At 39.4% G+C, this 23,411-nt stretch overlaps 1 protein-coding gene across 2 annotated transcripts in view; it reads right to left on the minus strand.

Annotated features, from left to right (window-relative positions):
• Positions 1–23,411, minus strand: part of PCNX2 (pecanex 2) — a 292,353-nt gene that overhangs the window by 51,396 nt on the left and 217,546 nt on the right. For both annotated transcript variants that reach the window (XM_017526554.2, XM_017526553.2), the window contains exons 24-25: positions 18,578–18,636; positions 15,613–15,828 (exon numbers count right to left, since the gene is read on the minus strand). In XM_017526554.2, coding sequence (XP_017382043.1) covers positions 15,613–15,828; positions 18,578–18,636 — 275 coding nt within the window. The remainder of the gene's footprint in view (positions 1–15,612; positions 15,829–18,577; positions 18,637–23,411) is intronic.

The following is a 23,411-nucleotide window of genomic DNA, read 5'->3' on the forward strand; positions in this document are numbered from 1 at the left end:
AAAAAAAAAAAAAAAAAAAAGAATGTTATATTTCAAGGAGCCTCAATTTCCTTTAAGATTGCCCAATAGAAATAAAATTCATGTGGAGATTTTCTAGGTCCTAAAATATTTATTTTTTTAATCATTGGATTATAGTTACAAACTTAAAATTTCTTATTTCAGTTTTAAATACTAGAATTTCTAAGAAATGAGCCCCTGGGGGAGGTAAAAATGATTTTATTTACTCAACAAAGTAAATCAAGGGACAATCCTTCTCTTGACTGCTGTTTAATTCTGATTCTGATGAACGGAGCTTTCCCTGCCATAGCAAAGACTCACCTTCTGGAGGTTTCAGCTTCCTTGAAACCACCAGGGCCAGATACAGAAGACTGAGTTTCTCTCTTTGGGAGACACTCTCCACTACAGGAGCCATGACTACTGCCATCATTACCATCACTGCAAAGCTGTCCTGGACACTTCCTATTCCCTAAGTGTCACACATTCACTTGGTAACCAATCCCGTCTAGATTAATCCAGTCTTAAAGACAGGGAGACAGAGTGCTAATAGTATAATTACATGACTAAGGCCACAGAGAAGAACTCAAACAACAAGTAGGATTGGTTTGTCGAGCCACCGAATGGGTTCAGTTGTGTATCACCTTAGTGGCAACTTCTCCCCTAGTTCCAGTTTCCAGTCCTTCAGCAACACTGAACCTATGTGTCATTTTTATTTTATTTTATGTTTTTAGACATAGGGTCTGTCTCTGTCACCCAAGTTGGAGTGCATAGGTGCAATCATAGCTCACTGTAACCTCAAACTCCTAGGTTAAAGCCACTCTCCTCCCTCAGCCTCTGGAGCAGCTGGGACCTCCGGCAGGCACAACCACACCTACCTAATTAATTAATTAATTATTATTATTTTTTTTTTGGTAGAGATGCGGTCTCACTATGTTGCCCAGGCTGGTCTCAAACACCTGGCTTCATATAATCCTCCTTGGATACAGACATGTGTGTCTTTTAAATGTGATACTGGGAACCTAGAAGTGTACTGTCCAGTTTGCAGTAGAGAAAAAAGACAAAAGTAGGTCTGAATAATTCTAACTTGTTTGATTTTGTGAGCCTAGCACAGATTTTATATTGTATCAATTTTACATTCCAAGGAGCCTCATCTTCTTTAAGATCTGCTCATAGGAATAAAATTTGTTCTGTGACCTCTCTGGCAAGCTAGATTTTAAAAGTGTTATAATACCTTTAAATGAAACAGCATTGGTTTTTCACAGAATTTTTATTTCACAACACTGTGTATTTATGTGACACTTATCAATTTAAAAAGAAATGCTTCAGAGTATCTCATTTGATGTACGCATCAACCTGGTTATGCAGAAGTAATTTCCAGCACACTAACTTTCAAAAGGGACTTGTTTTATGGAAGGGTCTGGTCTTTTGAATTTAAAATCAGTATTCTTCTTTTATCACACACTGTCTAATGAGGCTTGACAAATTTCAAGCCAAGGTTTCCTGAATTTATTTATTTTCAACCATCTCATGGGAGAAAATGAAATTAACCAAATCACTAAGTACACCTTGTACTCACATTGGGCAGCTTAGAAGCATAAGAATAAGAAATGTTGAAATAAATGATAGTTATTTCTCTGAGTGATATGATTTTCCCCACTCCTAACCTGTTTAAAGATGAGAAAACTAATACATTCAACTCCACTCAGAATAGTCCTTTCTAATTCATATCTAATTCCAAGTTGTATTATTTTCTTTTTCTCCCACGAATTTATTTTTAAGTGTTGAATGTTAAGATATGCAGACTTTGCTCATGTTCAGCAAGAAGCCCTCTTTCTTCCCAGACGTGCTATCTAGACAAGGATGGCTTCCTGTCTCCTATTAACAGGTCACACAATATGCCATGAAGGAAAATATGTGGTCAGGGATTCCGAATGGAGAACTTATTATTGTATGGGTAAGTTTGGAACCAAGGGATTTCACAGATTACTCAAGCTATATAGACCTAAGACCTAAGCATTTGCTAATGACCTGAATGTTGTCATAGAGAAGAGAAAATTCTAGATACGTAAGTCCAAGATTAGTGGGAAAGCTATCGCTCTGTACGGATTAGCCAGTTAAGATAAAGGTATGGGTTGAACTTGCTTTAGATAAGATTCAGTTACACCGATATTTTTAAATGTCCCCACAGGCCAGTGATTATGGGGTGTTAGCCAAACTATGAGATGGCTGATAACATTTCATACAGACAGAAACATAAATCCTATTTTTTGATATTTTCCAGACCTAGTGGTAATGTTGTAGCTACATCCTGATAATTGTGCCTTTTGCTTTCAATATTCATTCTGTAAGAGCCATCTAGGTCTCATGACTTTAATGAAGTCTTGTAGAATGAACATTGAAAGTAAAATTGCTAAAACAGCCAATAATTCGGGAAGCCGAGCTGCTAAAAGTGACCTACCAAGGTGCTACCATAATATCCTTTAAGAATGAATTCTGGTAAAACTAAATTTTATTTGTTTAATTTTGACAACCAAAAATACTTTCTGAAAATGGTTAATCATTTTTTTTTTTCATATTCTCCCCTTACTTAACCCATCTTCCTCCCTCTGTTCCTTCTCTCTCAAGCAGTGGAGTCTACTGTATAGACGTGGACTTTGGGGTCAGTCACATCTAGGTGTTCATGCTCCTCTCCCACTGGGGACTGTGTGGCCATGGGCACCTTACTTAAATTCATTCACTCAGATTTCTCATGTCGACAGTTGGGTAATAGTATCTACTTACTTTATAGAGCTGTTATAAGGGATATTTTGGTAATATAAGTAAAATACCTAGTATGACACCTGGTATGTACTTGGTGTTCAAGAAACTTGCAATTGTCTACCTTTTCATTCAACCAATATTTACTGGGTATCCTACCATGAGCCAGTCAATGCACAGAGGAGAGTTACATGAACAAGGCATGAAGCCTCAGCCTTTGAAGGGCTCACAGTCTAATAGTCTGACTTAGTTAATTTTTCATTGTCGGCAGGAATTAAAAAAAAAAAATGGAATGTATAAGCTTTCTAATGCTATTGAAAACAAACTGGCTTTGGCTTTCAAATAATTATTTATTATGTTGTTATCAAGAAAACATTTATTGATTGCCAACCATGTGGTCATATACCAGGCACTAAGGATAAGGTCCTGGCTTCAGAGATTCACAATCAACACAAACACTCAAACACAAACATAACTTTCGTCATGACTTTGTTTTAAATAAAAGAACGAAGTAATCTATATTATGATTTTTTGTTTTAACTATTAGATGAACAAAAACTGTAAATCTTTGATTGATGGAAATATAGAAAATATATACAAATGCTGTATCACTCATCACAAGGAAATACTGAGAAATGAGGAAGTTGAGAAAATGTAGTTACACAAATAATTAAAAAGGCAAATGCCCATATAACACCATGCATGTATGGTATTGTTTTTCTCCTGCTTCCCAAAAACTCATCTTATTAGATGACTCTTTTCTACTTTCTAAGACCTACCTCCTCTAAGATGATTTCTGAAAAGCAGATCTTGCTGTGAGAAAAATGTAACAGCCTTACACTAATGTGGATTGTGCATGCATGCCTCAATGCCTAGGTAAACTTCGTTTCAGTTGCCTCAGAACTTTCCACGCAGGCGACCCAGCCTTAGATTACAGGATCGTCATCATCCTCCCAGGAGAAAATCCTGCTTTACTGCATGCAGTTCAAGTCATTTGCCATGGGAAGCCCAGGATTCCCTGCAGTTCTAATCTCCATGCCTCTCTATAGATCACATTTTCTGATCCCAACTTAACCGTCCCACCCACCCAAATCTCAAAATCCTTTCACACATGCCTCTCACCACTCAGTCAGCAATGGAAGACATCCTCGTGTTTCTCACTGATGCGCTCAGACCACTCTCTCACCCCACCCCCATTTCTATCTCGTTGTCATCTTCCCTGGTCCCCCTGGTCATTCTCACTCCTTCTGTGAAGATTGGGGCTCTGGTTCAGTCACTCTCTCCACCACGCCTCCTGCCATCACTCCTGGGATGCTCTTTCCAACATCCTGGTGCCTGGCCCATAGAGATGCTCTTTCCAACATCCTGGTGCCTGGTCCAATCTCTACCCCTGTAATGATCTCATCTTCCACTCAGCCTCAGCCAGTCATTCCCAGAGTGATAACTCTAGACCTTGATTATCAACAAATTGCTTTCCTTCTATAGACATCAGTTTGAAACATCCCATTTTCCAGTAACCATCTCATTTTTCCAGATCATTTCCTCTAATATTTCAACTTCAATAACCTTTGCACCTTTCCCAGATCCACAATTCATTGGTCCTGTTTCTCACTTCTCTCACACTCTCACTTCCCTTCATCCCCAGCTTACACTCCATGGCCAAGTATTATAATTCTTGTCAAACCCTTACATATTAAATACATTCTCAGCTTCATGACACTCACTTGGTTCAACTCAGTCCTGGTTAACTAACTCTGCCCTTCCATGCCTGCATCCACAATGTTGAATGTGGCTTAGAGAAAACCACACAGTAATTAATCTTTACACATCTTTCTTTAAAATAATGATCACTAACTTCAAGTGAATGTTTCATGCTGCCCAGCATTTATACTACAGGTTGAGCACCCCAAAGTAAAACATCCAAAATCTTAAATGCTCCAAAATCCAAAACCTTCTGAGCACTGATATAATGCCACAAGTGGGAAATTCCACGCCTGGCCTCTTGTGATGGGTCATAGTTAAAATGCGGGTGCACAGCCTGCAGTTTCTTCGGTGTCCCCAAGGAGAAAAAGACCCTCTCAGCTATTTATAAAAGTCACCTAGTAGAAAGCCTCCTCATCACTAGAGGACCCACTTCTTGGTCTCTCAACTGCTTCTGATGTTTTTTCCCACCTAAATAAGTAAAATGCATCATACATAATCTTTTAATCAAAACCCAGCACCCTGTGGAACCTGGGAGCCTGCAGCTGTCTGCTGCTGCTGTTTCTTAACAGCAGATCCAGGTGTTCTGGTGATGTCACTGTGCTGCCCAGTTACCCTGAACACCGTATTTATTCACTGTATTAATGAATGTATGTGACATTTTTGACTGTTATTCACTGTATTAATGAATGTATGTTACATTTTTTACTGTTAAGTCCTTATGTGTGAATAATTATAAGAAAATAAACGTTTATCAGTAGCATAAAAATTCAGAGTCGGGAATGATGGTGATTCCCAACAACCACAGATTGCCCACGTGGGTGGCTGAAATAGCAACACCTTTGCTGTCTGACACTTCATTGTACACAAGTTGTGTTTCCTACACAGAATTATTAAAAATATGGCATAAAATTGCCTTCATGCTAGGTATAGAGGGTTTATAGGAAACATAAATGCATTTTGTGTTTAGACTTGGGTCCCATCCCCAAGATATTTTATTATGTATGGGCACATATTCTAAATTAAAAAATTCAAAATCTAAAACACTTTGGTCCCAATTATTTCAAATAAAGAATATTCAACCCATATACTTCCCCGTTCCATTCTTTCTGCCATTCCCATTCCATCTCTGTAACACCCGCCCGTACCAGCATATGTGCCATATGTTCTCTCTTCTTGCCCACTTTTGTGGATGAATAACCATGGATTTCAACCTCCAAGCCTCATCCAACCCTTTGGATTTCCTCACTTGCCTTTGTAGCAAGCCCTGCTCTTTCCTTTGCCTGAAATTCCTCCTTTCTGCTTATTCTCTGCAGTGGTCCTTCCGATGCCCAATCCTATCACAGCCAATAGACTAAAGCTAAGGCGCACTGATCTTTCTTGTGCTGGCACTCGCATCATCAGGAATCCAATAGTTGCTCAACTTCCGTGACACCAGCCATGGCCTCCAGCCATGGTATATCTCCCAAAAGCATCTCCTCTCTGGGAGGGAATTATCTTCACATCACAACAGGGAGAAGTTCAACTTTCTCCTAAATATATCCTGTAGTGGAATTATTTTTTATCTCCTGAACTGATAGACTGTCAAAGTTAGAAAGAAACTTAGAAATCGCATTGAGGCTCTGAGGAAGAAATCAAGGTTCTGACAGGCTAAGTCATTTGTGATGCTCTTTTTTCCTGACAGAAAGTGGAGGTAGTGGCGGAAGGGGATGGTTTCATTCTGCAGTACCAAGGATTCAGGCTAATAGAAGCTCTGCCTATTCCCTAGCACATTGCTTTCAAGGCCACCTGGGACTTCAATACCAAGCTGGCAGAAAGTGGAAGACTGCAGGGAAGATTGTTATGAGCTTGGCCATAAACCTGGGATACATCATTTCCTTGTACATTCTACTGTCTACAATTGACATGACTACAAGAGGGGCTAGGAAATGCTATCTAGCTGAGTACCCAGGAGAAAAAGTAAAAGGCATTCGTGAACAATTAGCTAGTTCTGGTATAGTATAAACTGTCCAAACCTAAGACATGGATGTAGATCTTGGATAGCCCAAAATAATAATCAAGGTCCATGGCACATCCTATTTCTATTGTCTGGTACCATAATGAATGACTGATACAAATTCTATATCAAGAATACAAATAGGCCGGGTACAGTGGCTCACGCCTGTAATCCCAGCACTTTGGAAGGCTGGGGCGGGTGGATGACCTGAGGTCAGGAGTTTGAGACCAGCCTGGACAACAGGGGTGAAACCCCTTCTCTACTAAAAACACAAAAATTAGCTGGGTGTTGTGGCATGCGCCTGTAATCCCAGTTACTCGGGATTCCCCCACTACCTCCACTCACTGATTGGAATCTATATGAATGTATAACAGATGTCTGTTGCATCAGCCACTGAGATTTGGGTACTAATAGTTACAGCCACTAGCATTATTTCAATTAATATACCCACTTTGTGACTCTCAGGGCTAGGAGTCACCATCCCCCATTATAGAAACTGGAGAGTCAGACACTCTCTTTCCTGGGCTCCCTTCCATCTAGAGCATGCACATGAAATCTTGGTTTTGTTAATCTAATAAACCCACATCAGACATTGACTAATGAGCTGGAGACACAAAGAAGCAAGGTCATGTGGAATGCATTCTGGAAGGGAGGTGTTCATTTAGTTTCTGGGGGCAGCTGTGGTGGCAGTAGCAGTGTCCAGTATTCAAGCTCACGGTATCAATGACATGATGCCAATGTCTGAATTCACCAGCTGAGATGTGACTCCATCATAGCTGTGGTGTGATTTTAGACTTGGCTCTTGTCCAATAGCTGCAAAGCCTACTTTGCTAGCCTTCTCAGAAGTCTGTGCCCTTTGCAATATCTTCCAACAAACCTTCTTCTACTTAAGTTAGCTAGAATTGATTTTTGTAGCTCACGACCAAGAACTCCTATTGACATAAACACATCATTTTCAGGGAGAGGAAGACAGTATACTTTCTTGGCCCATGGCCTCAGGGAGTTTGCCTCTCCTCTAGGGTGTATTTCTCATTTTCTGAGAAAGAGTCAGAGCCTATCCTGTGAACATTTCATGTTTCCACTGATGGCTTCAGTAGACTTCAGGAGGGAGAACAAGCCCATCTATATTTTGACTGCCCCAGGTTGGGGAGAAGAAGATTAAATGTGACCAAAATAAAGCCAGTTATTTTGGAAAACAGGAAACTGAAAAGGAAAATGCTGAAAAGAAAACTCTAAAAAGTGTCCAAGGAGGTAAAAGAAAACAGACCTTCCTTAGGAATACAGTACTACATGTTGCAAAGAGATATAAAACAGAACAGCCATTTTAGGTCAACTGGATTTTTCCCATAATAAAAGCATAATTTAGATTTTGCCAAGCTATGCACTCTTTTAAAGAACCTGTGTCCTCAACTACAATTGAACTAGGTTAAAAAAATGTATTGTTTAAGAGTGAGTGGTACTGGGGCAGGGGAGCTAGCATTTTTCTCTTAAGACATTATTATGGTACCAAAGTGACCTTTATAGCCAGGTTAAGTTCCTACTGTGGCTGGCAGGAAAAAGGGTTATCAATAAGTGATAGCAGAGATCCTCCTGGGGAGTCTTGTTTCACATGATCTCTGCCTCTATCTTGGGGTTGGTTACATCTGTCAGTTCCGAGCCTCCTTCTGTATTTCATTGATGAAGTTCAAGGAGTCTAGTATGTTGTAATATCGGCCCCTAGCAAATAATGCCTTCCTGTAGCCTTTCCACTGTGCAAATGTAGCAGAGCCACTTTTTCTACCACCAGAATCTGAGCTGTCCTTGGGAAGGGCTTTAACCACCAGAATGTGGCAGAAATGACATGGTACCTGTCTGGGAAGCTGGGCCTTGAGAGTCCTCACAGTGTTCAGATCTCCCCTTTTCAAACCTGACCACCACCTGGCTGTGAAGATGCCTAGCGTGGCCCCTGGGAGACTGAGTGGTCCCATGGAGGAGATCCAAGGCTCCAAGTTTGGCAGCCAGCCTCTGGACGTCCCAGCCTGGCTCATATACCTGCTGAATGAAACTACTCAAGTGACCCAGGTGACAGCAGTAGCAGAACCACTGGCCAACCCACACAACAGTGGAAAATAGTACAGCATTGCTATTCTAAACCGTGAAGTTTTGTAGTGGCTGGTTATGCCCCAAGATATAATTGATCTAAGATGAGACTGGAACATTTAGAGTGCTGGATTATGAACCCCTGCTTGTGATGAGGAGCTGACAGACAGAAAAATCACTGCAAAATTCTAAAATCTCATTAACTTGAACCCTTTAAACTCAAAGATTGGTTAAGCTTGCTAAAGAGGCTAAAATTGGCACAGAACTTGTGATATAAACTACAACTCATATTCAACTAGGTTAGTTCTAAAAGATCTTCCCTTGAATTCCAGAAAAAAAACTGAAAAGCTTTCATCAAAAAAAGGAGCAGGGGTCGCTATTCTTATATCGGATAAAACAGACTTTAAACCAACAACAGTAAAACAGGACAAAGCAGAGTATTACATAATGATAAGGTGTTCAATTCAACAAGACTTAACAATCCTAAATATATATGCACCCAACATTAGAGCACCCAGATTCATAAAGCAAGTACTTATAGACCTCTGAAAAGAATAGGGCAGCCACACAATTATGGTGAAGGACTTCAACACCCTACTGACAGCATTATACAGGTCATAGAGGCAGAAAACTAACAAAGAAATTCTATACTTAAATTTGACACTTGAAGAATCGGACCTAATAGAAATCTACAGAATACTCTACCCATGAACCACAGAATATACATTTCTTTCATTTGTAAATGGAACATACTGCAAGATCAACCACATGCTCAGCCATAAAGCAGTTTCAATAAATTTTAAAAAATTGAAATATCAACCATACTCTTGGACCACAGTGGGATAAAAATAGAAATCAATACTAGGAAGGATTCTTAAAACTGCATACTTAAATGGAAATTAAACAACTTGTTCCTGAATGACTTTTGGGTAAACAACAAAATTAAGCCAAAAATGAAAAAAAAAATCCTTTTAAATGAATAAAAACAGGTCAGGCTCAGTGGCTCACACCTATAATCCCAGCACTTTGGGAGGCCAAGGTGGGCAGATCACTTGAGGTCAGGAGTTCGAGACTAGCCTGGCCAACATAGTGAAACCCTGTCTCTACCAAAAATATAAAAGGTTAGCCGGGTGTGGTGGTGCACACCTATAATTCCAGCTACTTGGGAGGCTGAGGCAGGAGAATCACTTGAACCTGGGAGGCAGATATTGCTGTGAGCTGAGATTGTGCCACTGCACTCCAACCTGGGCAACAGACTGAGACTCTGTCTCAAAAACAAATAAATTAATACAGAGACACAACATACCAAAATCTCTAGGATGCAGCAAAAGCAGAACAGGAAAGTTTATAGTGCTAAATGCCTACCTCTAAAAGTTAGAAAGATCTCAATTTAATGATGTAACATCACACCTAAACTAGAAAAACAAGAACAATCTAACCCCAAAGCTAGCAGAAGGAAAGAAATAACTAAAATCAGAGCAGAACTGAACAAAATTGAGACCCCAAAATCCATACAAAAAATCAACAAAACCAAAAGCTTATTTGAAAGGATAAACAAGACTGGTAGACCATTAACTAGAATAACAAAGAAAAAGAGAGATGATCCAAATACACACAATCAGAAATGACAAAGATGACATTAAAATTGATCTCAAAGGAATACAAAAGATCTTCAGAGACTATTATGGAATACCTCTATGCATACAAACTAGAACATCTAGATGAAATGGCTAAACTCCTGGAAACACACACGCTTCCAAGATTGAATCAGGAAGAAATTGAAACCCTAAACAAACCAGTACTGAGTTCTGAAATTGAGTATGTAATAAAAAGTCTATTAATTAAAAAAATTCCTGGACCAGATGGATTCACAACTGAATTCTACCAGACACAGCAAGAAGAGCTAGTACCAATTCTACTGAAACTATTCAAAAAAACCAAGGAGAGGGGACTCCTCCCTAATGCATTCTATGAAGCTAGCATCACCGATACCAAAACTTGGTAAAGACACAACAGAAAAAGAAAATGACAGGCCAATATCCCTGGTGAACATAGAGACAAAAATCTTCAGCAAACTACTAGCAAACCAAACAGGCGCACATCAGACTTAATTCACTATGATCAAGTAGGCTTCATTCCTAGGATGCAAGGTTGGTTCAACATACACAAGTCAATAAATGTGATTCATCACAAAAACAGAATTAAAAACAAAAACCATAGGATCATATCAATAGACATGAAAAAAAACCCTTTCCATAAAATTCAACATACCTTCATGGTAAAGACCCTCAAGAAATGAAGCACAGAAGGAACATGCCTCAAAATATTAAGACTCATCTATGACAAACAAATGGCTAGCATCACACTGAACAGGCAAAAATTGGAAGCATTCCCCTTGAAACTGGAATAAGACAAGGATGCCCACTCTTATCACTCCTGTTCAACATAGGACAGAAGTCCTAGCCAGAGCAGACAGTCCAGAGAAATAAATAAAAGACATCCAAACAGAAAAATAAGTCAAAATATCTCTCTTCATTGATCATATAATTGTATAGTGAGAGAACCCTTTAAGACTCTGCTAAAAGGCTCCTGAAACTGATAAAATAACTTGAGTAAAGTTTCAGGATACAAAATCAATGTACAAAACTTAGTAGCATTTCTACACACCAGTAACATTCAAGCTGAGAGCCAAATCAAAAACACAATCTCATTTATAATAGACACACACACACACACACACACCCCTAAGAATACATCTAACCAAAAAAGGTAAAAGATCTCTACAAGGAGAACTACAAAAACACTGCTAAAAGAAATTATAGATGACACAAACAAATGGAAAAACATTCCATGCTCATGGATTGGAAGAATCAACATAGGAGTTGAACAATGAGAACACATGGACACAGGGAGGAGAACATCACACCCTAGGGCCTGCCGTGGGGTGGGAACTAGGGGAGGGATAGCATTAGGAGAAATACCTAATGTAGATGGGTTGATGGGTGCAGCAAACCACCATGGCACATGCATACTTATGTAACAAACCTGCAGGTTCCGCACGTGTATCCCAGAACTTAAAGTATAATAATAATTTAAAAATGACCATACTGCCCAAAGCAGTCTACAGACTTTATTCCTATCAAACTACCAATGTCATTTTTTGCAGAGCCAGAAAAAACTATTCTAAAGTCCATATAGAACTGAAAAATAGCCCAAATAGCAAAAGCAATCCTAAACAAAAGAAACAAAGCCAGAGGCATCAATTACCCTACTTCAAACTATACTCTAAGCCTGTAGTAACCAAAACAGCATGGTACTGGTACAAAAACAGACCCACAGATCAATGGAACATAATAGCAAACCCAGAAATAAAAAGTTACACACCTATAGCCATCTGATCTTTGACAAGGTCAACAAAAATAAGCAATGGGAAAAGGGCTCCCTATTCAATACATGGTGCTGGGATAGCTGGCTAGCCATATGCAGAAGGAGGAAACTGGACCCCTAACTTTCACCATATACAAAAATTAACCCAAGATAGATTAAATACTTAAGTGTAAGACCTCAAACTATAGGAGGAAAACCTAAAAACATTATTCTGGACATGGGCCTTAGGAAAGAATTTATGATTAAGTCTTCAAAAGCAATTGCAACAAAAACAAAAATTGGCAAGTGAGACCTAATTAAACTAAAGAGCTTATGCACAGGAAAAGAAACTATCAACAGAATAAAAGACAGTCTACAGAATGGGAGAGAATATTCTCAAATTATGTAACTGACAAATGTCTAATATCCAGAATCTATAAAGGAATTAAACAATCAAACAAGCAAAAAGTAAATTACACAATTAAAAAATGAGCAAAAGATATGAACAAATACTTCTCAAAGAAGACATACAAGTGGCCAAAAACACATGGAAAAAATGCTCAACATAACTAATCATTAAAGAAATTAAAATAAAAATACAGTGAGATACCATCTCACACTAATCAGAATAGCTATTATTAAAAAGTAAAACAAACAAACAAACAAAAAAAACCCAGATGCTGGCAAGGCTGCAGAGAAAAGGGAACATTTATACATGGTTGATGAGAATGTAAATTAATCTAGCCACTGTGGAAAGCAATTGGAGATTTCTCAAAGACCTTTAAAATCGAACTACCTTTCAACTCAGCAATCCCATTATGGGGTATATATATTCTACCAAACAGACACATGCACTCATATGTTCACTGCAGCACTATTCACAATAGCAAAGACATGGAATCAATCTAGGTTCCCATCAACAGTAGACTGGATAAAGAAACTAGGGGTACATATACACCATGGAATACTATGCAGCCATAAAAAATATAAAATCATGTCCCTTGCAGCAATGTGGATGCAGTTGGAGGCCATTATCCTAAGCAAATTAATGCAGGACCAGAAAACCAAATACAAGATGTTCCCACATGTAAGTGGGAGCTAAACATTTATTACTAATGGACATAAAGAAGGCAACAGTAGGCACTGGGGACTAGGAGACGATGTAGGTAGAGAAAAGGGCAAGGGTTGAAAAACTGTTGAGTACTATGGGCAGCACCTCAGTGATGGGACCACTCATACCTGAAATTTCAGCATCACACAATATATCCATGAAATAAACCTGCACATGTACCCCCAAGTCTAAAATAAAAGTTGAAATTATATTTAAAAAAAAAAAAAAAAAAAAAAAAAAAAAAAGGAAGAAAAGCTCTCAAAAGAGCTGAGATTCAGAAATTCAGAGACCAGGACACTTCTATTGTATTATTGCACTGGAGACATTTATTTTCACCACCTCCCATGACATTTTTCTGTCATCTGTGCTAAATGTAGGGGAAATATCCCTTCTGTGATTACTCTATAGAGATTTATCACTATTCCCTTGCTCAATAACCTTGTCCAAATTAAATTAGATTCTCAAAGTTCAGAAAAGTTCACAGAATGCACACCTCAAACACAGAACCTACTACTCTAGAAAAAAAAAGCTTTTGTATACGTTTATTTAGGAATGCGAAAAGGCATGGATATTTGCAAAACTAATGCTAGAAATTCTCATCCAAAGAACTGAGATAACTGATCATCTTTAGATAAGAGTGTTCAAGATAGGAGAAAATGACAACTTGCTTTTGGCCAAAAGATGTCCTTTTGTTCACAGTGAGGGTTTGAATAGGTATGAGCTGGCTCCTGCTCACCTTTCTAGCATTACCTACAACTATTACCTGCTGAGAACCACGTCGGATGACTTGGTGCTTCTTTGTCATCACACCCGCTACTCCTTAGCAGGTAAGACCCTTCCTCTTTCTCCTCCGTTGAGCTGACTCAGACTCTGACCTGACACTAGTGCGTCTCCTCTGGTCCCTAATGCGGCCCTGGCAGGACATGTCATAACACTCATTTCATGCAATGTTCATTTCACATGAGCTTCTTCCATATCTGTCTTCTCTGTGAGGCTCCCAGGATCTTAAGGTGGGGTTTTCACTTCTGTACTCATGGTACCTACACTACTGCATGACATATAATCAGTGCTAAATAAATGTCTTCTGAGTAACTGTCAGACTGTATGTACTGGCTCCTTGGCACATTCACTTGGAATGCCTCCACCGCCAGACCAAAAAGTCCTATTCCTCTTCCAAGCATCCCTGTTTTAGTAAATATACCTCTGCCCATGCAGATACTTGATCTAGAAACTTGGGGGCACCCAGAGCCTCCCCTCTCACTCACCCCCAACATGTAGCCCCTCTGTTTCCACCTCCCAGTCTCTGGCAGGGAAGCCCTGTCTCTGCCATCATCTCCTGCTTAGGTATCTTCACTGCAGTCCTAAATGGTTTCCCTGCTTCTACTTTTGTCTTCTCCCAGTACATTCTCCACACAGCCACCAGACCAATCTCTTAAAGTGTAGAGAGAGTCAACCATTCCCTCCTTCAGAGTTCCTGCACGGTTCTCCATAACATAGAGAATAACACATAGTTCCTGACACTGGCGGGGAGAGCTCATGTTACTGGGCTTCCGGCTGGCTTATGTTGAGTTGCTGTGAGCGCTGGTCAGCCCTAGTCACTTAAGTCCTCCCAGATGTGAGGAATGCTCTGAGATGCTGTCTGACTCATGCATTTAGCAGGTGTCAGTTCCTACACTGGGGACATTCTTCTCTCCTCTCCTCTCAAGGCCTTCCTTGACCATCCCATTGAATGTGGCACCTCCTCACCCTCATCCTCTGCAGTGACTTTGGGTTCCAGAACCCTATTTACTTCCTTCATAGCACTTGCTCCAAGCTGTAATTAGTCTACCTGTTTACTTGTTTACTTTAGGTGTCTCTCAGTGGAGGTAAGCTTCATCAGGTTAAGACTCTTTCATGTCACGTGTCCATTGCATCTCCAGCATTACGACACTGCCGTATACAGAGGAGGTGTTCAGAAAACATGCAATGAGTAAAGGAATAAACAATGCAGGAGAAGGCAACAAAGTACATCACTTATGACACTCTCTGCACCCCACATAACTCCAGCTCCTGATTTGTGGGAAAACTGGGGTTATACTTTCAAGATTCAGATACCCTCAATAACCATAAAGCAATGAGAATTTATGAAGTACCTTCTAGATGATCTCATTTAAACCACATAGCAACATTATATAGCAGCCATTCTCATCATTACATTGCAGATAGGAAAGAAAAGCTCAAAGACCTTAAATGATTTGCACGAACAGACCCCCAACACCTTTGGTCCACAGAATGAGGTTTGGCTAACCCCGTTTGGAGCCCAGCTATTCCCCATAATCTTATGTGGCTTCTGAGTTTTTCCAAGAAGTATTAAAATCAATACCCTGACTTGCTAATAAACCAGTTTCTTGGTTTGCTAATCTACAAGTTTACATGCCATTATATGTTTTATGTTTTTATTCCTTCAGCTGACTAGAGTTTGTTTATGTTAAGATAATGTTAGCAAGCTCTCTTTCACTAGGAAGACATTTTTTCCTGTGTAATGGTGACTTCTTCCTAAAGTTTTGCTTGATAATTAACTCAAGCAACGAACTTTCAACAATTTCCACAATGAAGAAATTCTTACCTCGGAATTCTAGTCCTCGAAGTTGAAAGGTGACAAGACCATTTCCAATTTCAATCAGGTGAACAAAGGCATTGAGGTCATCTGAAGCCAAAATAAAGCAATCGCCAGAGCTGTAGTTGCCCCAGCGACCAAGAAGTAAGTCTCCACAGAGGGACTCCTGGAGGGTCCTTGTCAAGTGTTCATAAAAAATGGAATTGAGATTGTTGTCATCATTCCCTAAAGGCAGACAAGAAATATGACCAGTGAATGCCTACTCCCTGCTGTGTACCCAGACCTAGGAAACAGGAAGCTGTCATCTGATTAAGGGTAACATCAGACTCTTTATATACATAAAAGAGAAAAAATCTGTTCTTCAACATTTTAGTAGATTATATGAGACTCTCCTATTTTTCCCTCTATATTCTTTCTGTACAATTTATAGGCAATAAGCAGTATCAATTTATATATATATATATATATATATATACATATGCTATAATACATAATACAAACAATCATTTCTAGTATTGTTATATGCAAATATATATTTTACATGTTATATAACATGTTATTATACTATAAATGGATGCCATTTGTTCTTAAACTATATATAAATTAAAAATTCAGGTTTAGAAGAATAATTTATGTAGGGTAAAATTCATCCATTGTAGTGTACTATTCTATGAGTCTTGAAAAATGCATGTAGTCATATAACCAGTACTTAGAACAATGTGTTCATCTGTTGCATATATGAGTTTGTTCTGTTTCACCTTTGAGTAGTATCCCTCTGTATACATTTTCCACAATTTGTTTATCCATTCATCAGCTGAAGGGCACCTGGGTTGTTTCCGTTTTGGTGATTATGGGTAAAACCACTACCAAGAGTCATGAACAAGAGTTTGTGAATATGACTCTCCCCATTTCTTTTAAGTAAATGCTTAGGTGTGGGACTGCTGTTTTCCAAAGTGCCTGTACGCTTTCTGCATTTCCCCAGCAGTGATTGAGAGCTCTAATTCTGCATCCTTGCCAGAACTTGGATTTGTCCATTATTGTTTGTTTGTTTAACTTTGGCCATTTTAATTGGGTGGATAAAGACATCCAAGGAAGGTAAAGGAGGAAGCAGCAAAGGAGAGGGAATGATGAAATACTTTGTTTCCCCGTAGAAAGCTAGGGGTGTGTGTTGAGTGGGGGTGAAATTGGGAGTGTGTAGTGCATTTCCTATATCATTCCTGCTGAGCTCTAACTCTTTTCCTTCCTTTTATAGGATCTCTCAAGATGAGGGATATAATATTTTTTAAAGAGAAGACTGGATAACATGGAAAGTCTTCCTGGTCTGTGGTCCTGTGGATGGAGCAAGCATTGGGAAAAGCCTAGGAAAAAAGTTCACCCTCATGACTTTTATTTTAGGACTAGTTTTTCTTCGGGAGAGGAAATTACGGCTCGGGAGAGCCAGAGGCATAGTTGTCCCAAAGAGGAAATGCCTAAAGCAAAACTCAAGGCTCCTGTCTGGATTATCTATTTGAGTGGAGACAGAGATTCTGGGAGGACAGAGATGAAGGCTGCAGATCTGACCGAAGCATCCCTGCTTTGTATCCATGGGAACTGGGGCACAATCAGGGTGCGGAGGGCAGGGAGTGGTATAAGAAGGTGAAGATGCCCCAAGGGCACTTACGTAAGGAAGATCACCAATCTGCCTCTAAGAAATCTACAGAATAACACTGTCAGATTATGAATATCTTTGCTGGGTACTCATGACAGTTGAAAGCTGAATCGACATTAGAGTATTTATAACCTAATTATGATTAATGGAAAGAAGCTGTTCTGTGGGCTGAGTCATGCCATGTAGTCTAATAAAGTATCAGTATGCTTAATCTTCTATGCAGATAAAGCCTCCTTGACCTGCGCTATATTCATTTTCTCTGATGAAGCAGCATGCATCCTGAGACATTAATTAAAGATTACTTTCAGTCTCTGGCACTTTGAAAGGAAATGCCTGAATGAAAGAACTGGGCTTTGCTTAATTGTTCAAACTGTTCAATGTTTAAATAAAACAAAACAATTAAAATCACTAAAAGTAGAAATTCAACTCAGGGCATCTCCTTAGAACACATTGACCACACATCTGCATAATTAGATTAAGATGAGACAGCAATTATGATTAACTAACAGCACAATGTGCTTGGGAAACTGTCCCTCTGCCTTATATCAATAGGCTTGTAACACCACAGTCCCACAGCTGCACCTCAGAGATATCTACATCCCTCCTTCCTTAATTGTACTGACATGAAGTTCAACAAAAAATAAGCTTGTCTTTCCAGGTATCTCAAATTTCAAATTCTGCTTTCAAATTAATCAGGTATATGCAATTCAAATATAGATAATAAGTGTGATGCAATTGTTCCCAGACAGATTTTGGAGCACAAAGAAGGGAGTGAGGAGGATAAAAATAGAGAACAGTTAAAATTTGCATTCTAATATGAGGAAAGAAGAAATAGAATGGTTAAAAAAGGAGATTGATTATGGAAAGAAAAAGGTAAAATAATTTTCTAGCAGGCAAATCCTTCCATAGCTTAATGTTGACCAAACTTTTTGCAAGCTTCCAGCTCCTGGATCCTGGGACAGTTTGCCTTTAAGGACATTATAATGCTGATGTTTTTCCAATAATTTTTTTTTTTCTAAAAGATGAACTTCAAGGTTTATAGTCTGTGTTTGAGGTTTACTACACATGAACCAAAATGTTTTTATTAACAGAGTTATCCAATACTGAGCAAGCTCCTAATCAATTCTAAATAGCAGAGCAATGCATTGTCAAACCAAATCAGGATGCTTGATCAGTCTACCTTCACAGTTTTATTCCACAGTTAACATATTAACTAAGATGTGCATTGCCTCCACAATGATTTAAAAGTGAGTACTTAATTCTTCCTTTTGAGAATCCATCCATATAATAATAAATAGTTTAATAAGAGAGAAGAGGTCTTCTTACCTGGATCTCTTTCAATTTGGACTGCCAGTCTTGTGTTGGAATTATCCACTCGCCTTGTACTAGAAGAGGCCACAAAAGGGTAAAAGGTCATGATTAGATCCTCCCAAAAGGAAAAGCTGGTTTACAGAACCAGCTGCATGAGTAGAAAATGCAAAGGCAATAGAGCTCACAGGTTAAGATGATTGCTGTAATTTAACCACACTGCAGGAAGAAAGGAGTCTCATAATCAGAAATAGAGGGAAAAGTACAAGAAACACATGGAGGGGAGAGATGACTAGTTATCTGATTTGGAGAGAATGGCCTTAGGTCTTAATCAATTTGGAGCACCAGATCTGCAGAATCAAAGCAAGTATTTAGGCCAAGCACAGTGGCTCATGCCTGTAATCCCAACACTTTGGGAGGCCGAGGCAGGCAGATCGCTTGAGGTCAGGAGTTTGGTACCAGCCTGGCAAACAGTGTGAAACTCCGTCTCTACTAAAAATACAAAAAAGATTAGCAGGGTGTGGTGGTGCACTCCTGTAATCTCAGCTACTTGGGAGGTTGAGGCAGGAGGATCGCTTGAAACCGGAAGTTGGAAGTTGCAGTGAGCTGAGATCGTACTACTGCACTCCAGCTTGGGTGACAGAGTGAGACACTGCCTCAAAAGCAAAAACAAAAAAACCCTGCCAATGTAATGCCACCCACTTTCAGAACTTGAGAACAGTGTCCACATAGGTATCTTTCTCTTCAAATTGATTTGATGAAATTGTGGTGAGTAGTCAACATCTCTATCACTTGGTTTCAATAGTTGGGTATACTCTTATAGACCTTTCTTAGGTTGAACCATGAGAATTAAAGCTCTCAGATCGTCTGCAGCCATGGTAACAAGTGGCCACTAGAACCAGCTTTGAACCTGTCTAATCACGACAACACCTCTCAGTGCACAGCTTTCGTAAGGCAGCCAGTCCGTGGCTTCTGAGAGCCAACTCACTGCAGACTCCTGAGGGGCAACTGATGAACCTTGAAGTAACCTCCTATACAGCTGCTGTCAACCTGCAAATGCCTCCAAAACCTCAGCAGTCCTTGAACTCCACACATCCCCAAAACCCTTTGTAAGTGCAGCGATCTGCTCTGCTTGGAGAGGCTATGCCTCTACCTTGGTCCTTTTATTTCCAATATTGACTGGTGGTCTTTAAAGAATGAAGTATGAAATTGACATCGAGCCTATGAAATTGATGATAGTCAACTGTTTATGATCACCTACAAAATGGCAATTTCAAATGGTTAAATCTGATATATTAGCCATTAAGAAAGGACTTCTTACACATATATCAGCATCACATATAGGCTTTACTTAAAGATTTGGGCGTAATGAAAGTCCCACTGACAATTGAAAGCCTGGTCTTGAACATGCCTGGCTCCTGCCTTTTCTATTACTCTGCACTTTGCTTTCTTTGCTCCAACCCTGTTGGCTTTCCTTTTCCATGCCTTCAACATGCCCACACATTTTAGCCCTGATGCTCCCTCCTCTCCAGGAGCCTTTGCAAATGTTCCTTCTACTTGGGGATCCCTGTCCATTCCCACTCATTTTTCCTCATTGACCCCTCTCATTCTTCAAGTCTCAGCTCACCTTTCATCTTCTCAGGGAAGCTGCCCCGACTCCTGCTCTGCATGAGACTCCTTTGTCATGTTATCTTTCATGCATTGTACTTGTACATCTCTTTTGGAATCTCTGTCAAGGCTAACATCAATCATAACAATGACAGCTAACATTTATGTAGCACTTGCTTGTGTCATGTGCCTGTTTTAAGTACTTTATATGTATTGACTTATTATTGCCTCAAAACGATTCTCTGAGGTAGGTACTCATTATACCCATTCTCACAGAGGATGAGGCAGAGGCACAGAGAAATTAAGTAGAGTGCCCAAGGTCATAGATCTAACAGGTTGCATAGCCAGAATACAGCCTAGGGAGGCTGGCTCTGGAGACTTGACTTTACACCACCTCATACATCTCTTTGTGTAATTATCTGATTATACATGACTCTTATTTCAGTCCCTAAGTACCATGAGAGTAAGTTTTTTGCTCACAACTGACACATAGCAGTCACTCAATAAATATTTGCAGAATAAATTATTGAATGGTCAAAGATAAGGCTACTTCTGAGGTTTTTGTCCTTACAATATTTGCTAAGAAGAAAGAAGACTAGCTGCCAGTCAATGCTGCATATGTGGCTTATGTTTAAGCATCATCATTGACATGTTCTGTATAATTTAATAAATGACAAGCACTTGTCAGAAATGGTGCTTAAGAAGAAAGCTAAAATGCTGACTTCTTTTGTGAACATGTCTATTGGGAATCAAAACAGGTAAAAAGATATTTGGATGGAACTATAATTTGAATAAATGAAATGGCTTGTCTTCAGAAAAAAAAAAAGTATTATTTCTTTTCCTGTTATGTCTTAGACATTTGAGAACCATCTAGGCAAGATCCTGTTGAGTTCTGTGATTCTACAGATGGGCTGGAGAGAAGAAATACTGTGTTACATTTCAGAAAGGCTGTTAACTCCAGCGTGCTGTTCTATTACAGCTTCAGTTTTCCTTACAAATACTCTCATAGCAGCTTTGAAAGATAAAAGATCTCAGGGTAGCAGAAAATAGAGCAAACAACAAAATTATTTTTAATGAAGGCAGAAATCCCATGTCTGCATTGTTAGTCTCTAAATGGAATTTTAATTTCACCTTAAGACCTACCATAAATGGAATTTTCAGCAGCAGAATAAACAATTTTTAAAGGAGGATTAAGACAAAAGAAAGTCATTTACTAAACTCCTTAGGGAACTAAAACACCTTCTAAAACTATGTTCACTGGAAAGCTATCTTTTCAGAAGCCTGTAGAATACAGTCTAAATTCTGATGAGCAATAACTAAGCTAAGCTGTCTGTGTACCCCCAGGACCTCTGGCTCTCCACATATTCTCTAAGAAGGTGGACTGTCAGCCACACTGGGTAATTTGAGCTTTTCTCCAGTGCTTTCCTCCTGTAAATTTTTTGCTTACCCTTCAAAGGTGCTAATTAGCTCAGTAATTGGATTTCTGCCTTAACTGTCTAATCACATGAACATCAGCTCCATAGCTCAAAGAGGAAACAGGGCTTATAACTCACTCCCCAATCTCAGTGGGAACATGCAATCCTGGTACACATTAGGCATGTGTCTGCATGCGTGCTCTTCTTAGCACTTGCCTGACAAAGTCACTGTACAGTGCTGGGTAATGCTGTCCTGAGCACTACATAACAAGAGTCATGTAACAGGTCCCTCCAGAGAAGCTGACTTACTGAGAAGCACCCCTCTCTTATGTTAATATGAAATGCAGACAGCAGAACTGCCTTCTTCTCTTTAAACTTGGCCTTCTCACTCCCTGGTCAGTCTCTCTACGTCAAGCACTTTCTTTCTCAATTTCATCTGAGCAACTTAAATAATTTAAAAGTAATTTTCTATATTGATAATGCTTCAAATTCCCCTTTGTCAGTACACACAATCTATGGTAAAAGTCTCATTTTTTGGTGAGGGAATATTGCTGGCTGGAGGGAGAAGTTTGGTGGGGGTCTGTTCATACGGCAAATCCTAGATGGAGTTAAAAATAGACTGTAATTCTATCCATAGGCAGGGAAACCTTAAAGAAATCCGAACAATGAGAAGGTAGCCAGAGTTTAAAAACAAGGGCATTGTCTCTTTTAAAATTGATTATACACACAAGGTAGAGCTGGGTTTGTTTTTCCACCTTTCATTGCTGCTGCCACTAACAATTGTATTAGTTCTTGCAAAGTCAGAGGCACTTTGCTGTCACCATGCAGCTCAGAATGATTTGGCATGAGACATTTCCTGAGGACATACTGCTGTACGGTTCTCAGGGTGGGCACTGCCTGGGGCCAGACCCTTCAGGTGACCTCCAGCCTTACTGAGCTTGGGTCTGACTTTTCTTACATTTGCCCTGTAAGACCACAAAGCATAGCTCAGTTTGGCTGTTTCTTTGCTCAAGTTTGGCAGATGATCTTGGATAAAAATGGCTATGAGTGTTGGGTGTTTTCCTTCTACTGGATTTTGATATGAATTTTCAGTACTTTGAATGTTTTGAGTACCAACAACTTTGAGTTTTAAGAAAATTTTGTTGGTTCTTTATATTTCTTTTTTGTTTGTTTTTTTCTGTTTTGTTTTTGTTTTTTTTTTTGAGACAGAGTCTTACTTTGTCACCCAGGTTGGAATGCAGTGGTGCGATCTCGGCTCACTGCACCTCCGCCTCCTGGGTTCAAGCGATTCCCCTGCCTCAGCCTCCCAAGTTGCTGGGATCACAGGCACGTGCCATCACGCCCGGCTAATTTTTATATTTTCAATAGAGATGGGGTTTCACCATGTTGGCCAGGATGGTCTTGAACTCTTGACTTCGTGATCTGCCTGCCTTGGTCTCCCAAAGTGCTGGGATTACAGGCGTGAGTTACCACACCTAGCCATTTTCTTTACATTTCACCCAGTTTTCTTTAGTTGCCCCACTAGGGAAAATTGGTTATAAATACCTAGCATGTCATTACTAGATATTGAACTACTATTGTCATTTGTAAGAATTATGAAAGGGTGAGCTCCTTTATAATTGCCTAATACATAATCAGTGTTTCTCCATATTCCATGGGCAGCTGAAAAGGTTTTTTTCATTTTCTGTATGTAAGTGTGTTTGTGCATGTGTATGCACATGCATGTGTGTATATGCTGTATATATATTGAATGTAACATATATTGAAGTTACATTATTAATTATGTTATTTATATCTTCTATATCATTATCTAATTTTTGATCACTTGA

This window comes from Cebus imitator, unplaced genomic scaffold, assembly GCF_001604975.1.
Source record: "Cebus imitator isolate Cc_AM_T3 unplaced genomic scaffold, Cebus_imitator-1.0 Scaffold42, whole genome shotgun sequence".
Lineage (NCBI taxonomy): Eukaryota > Metazoa > Chordata > Mammalia > Primates > Cebidae > Cebus > Cebus imitator.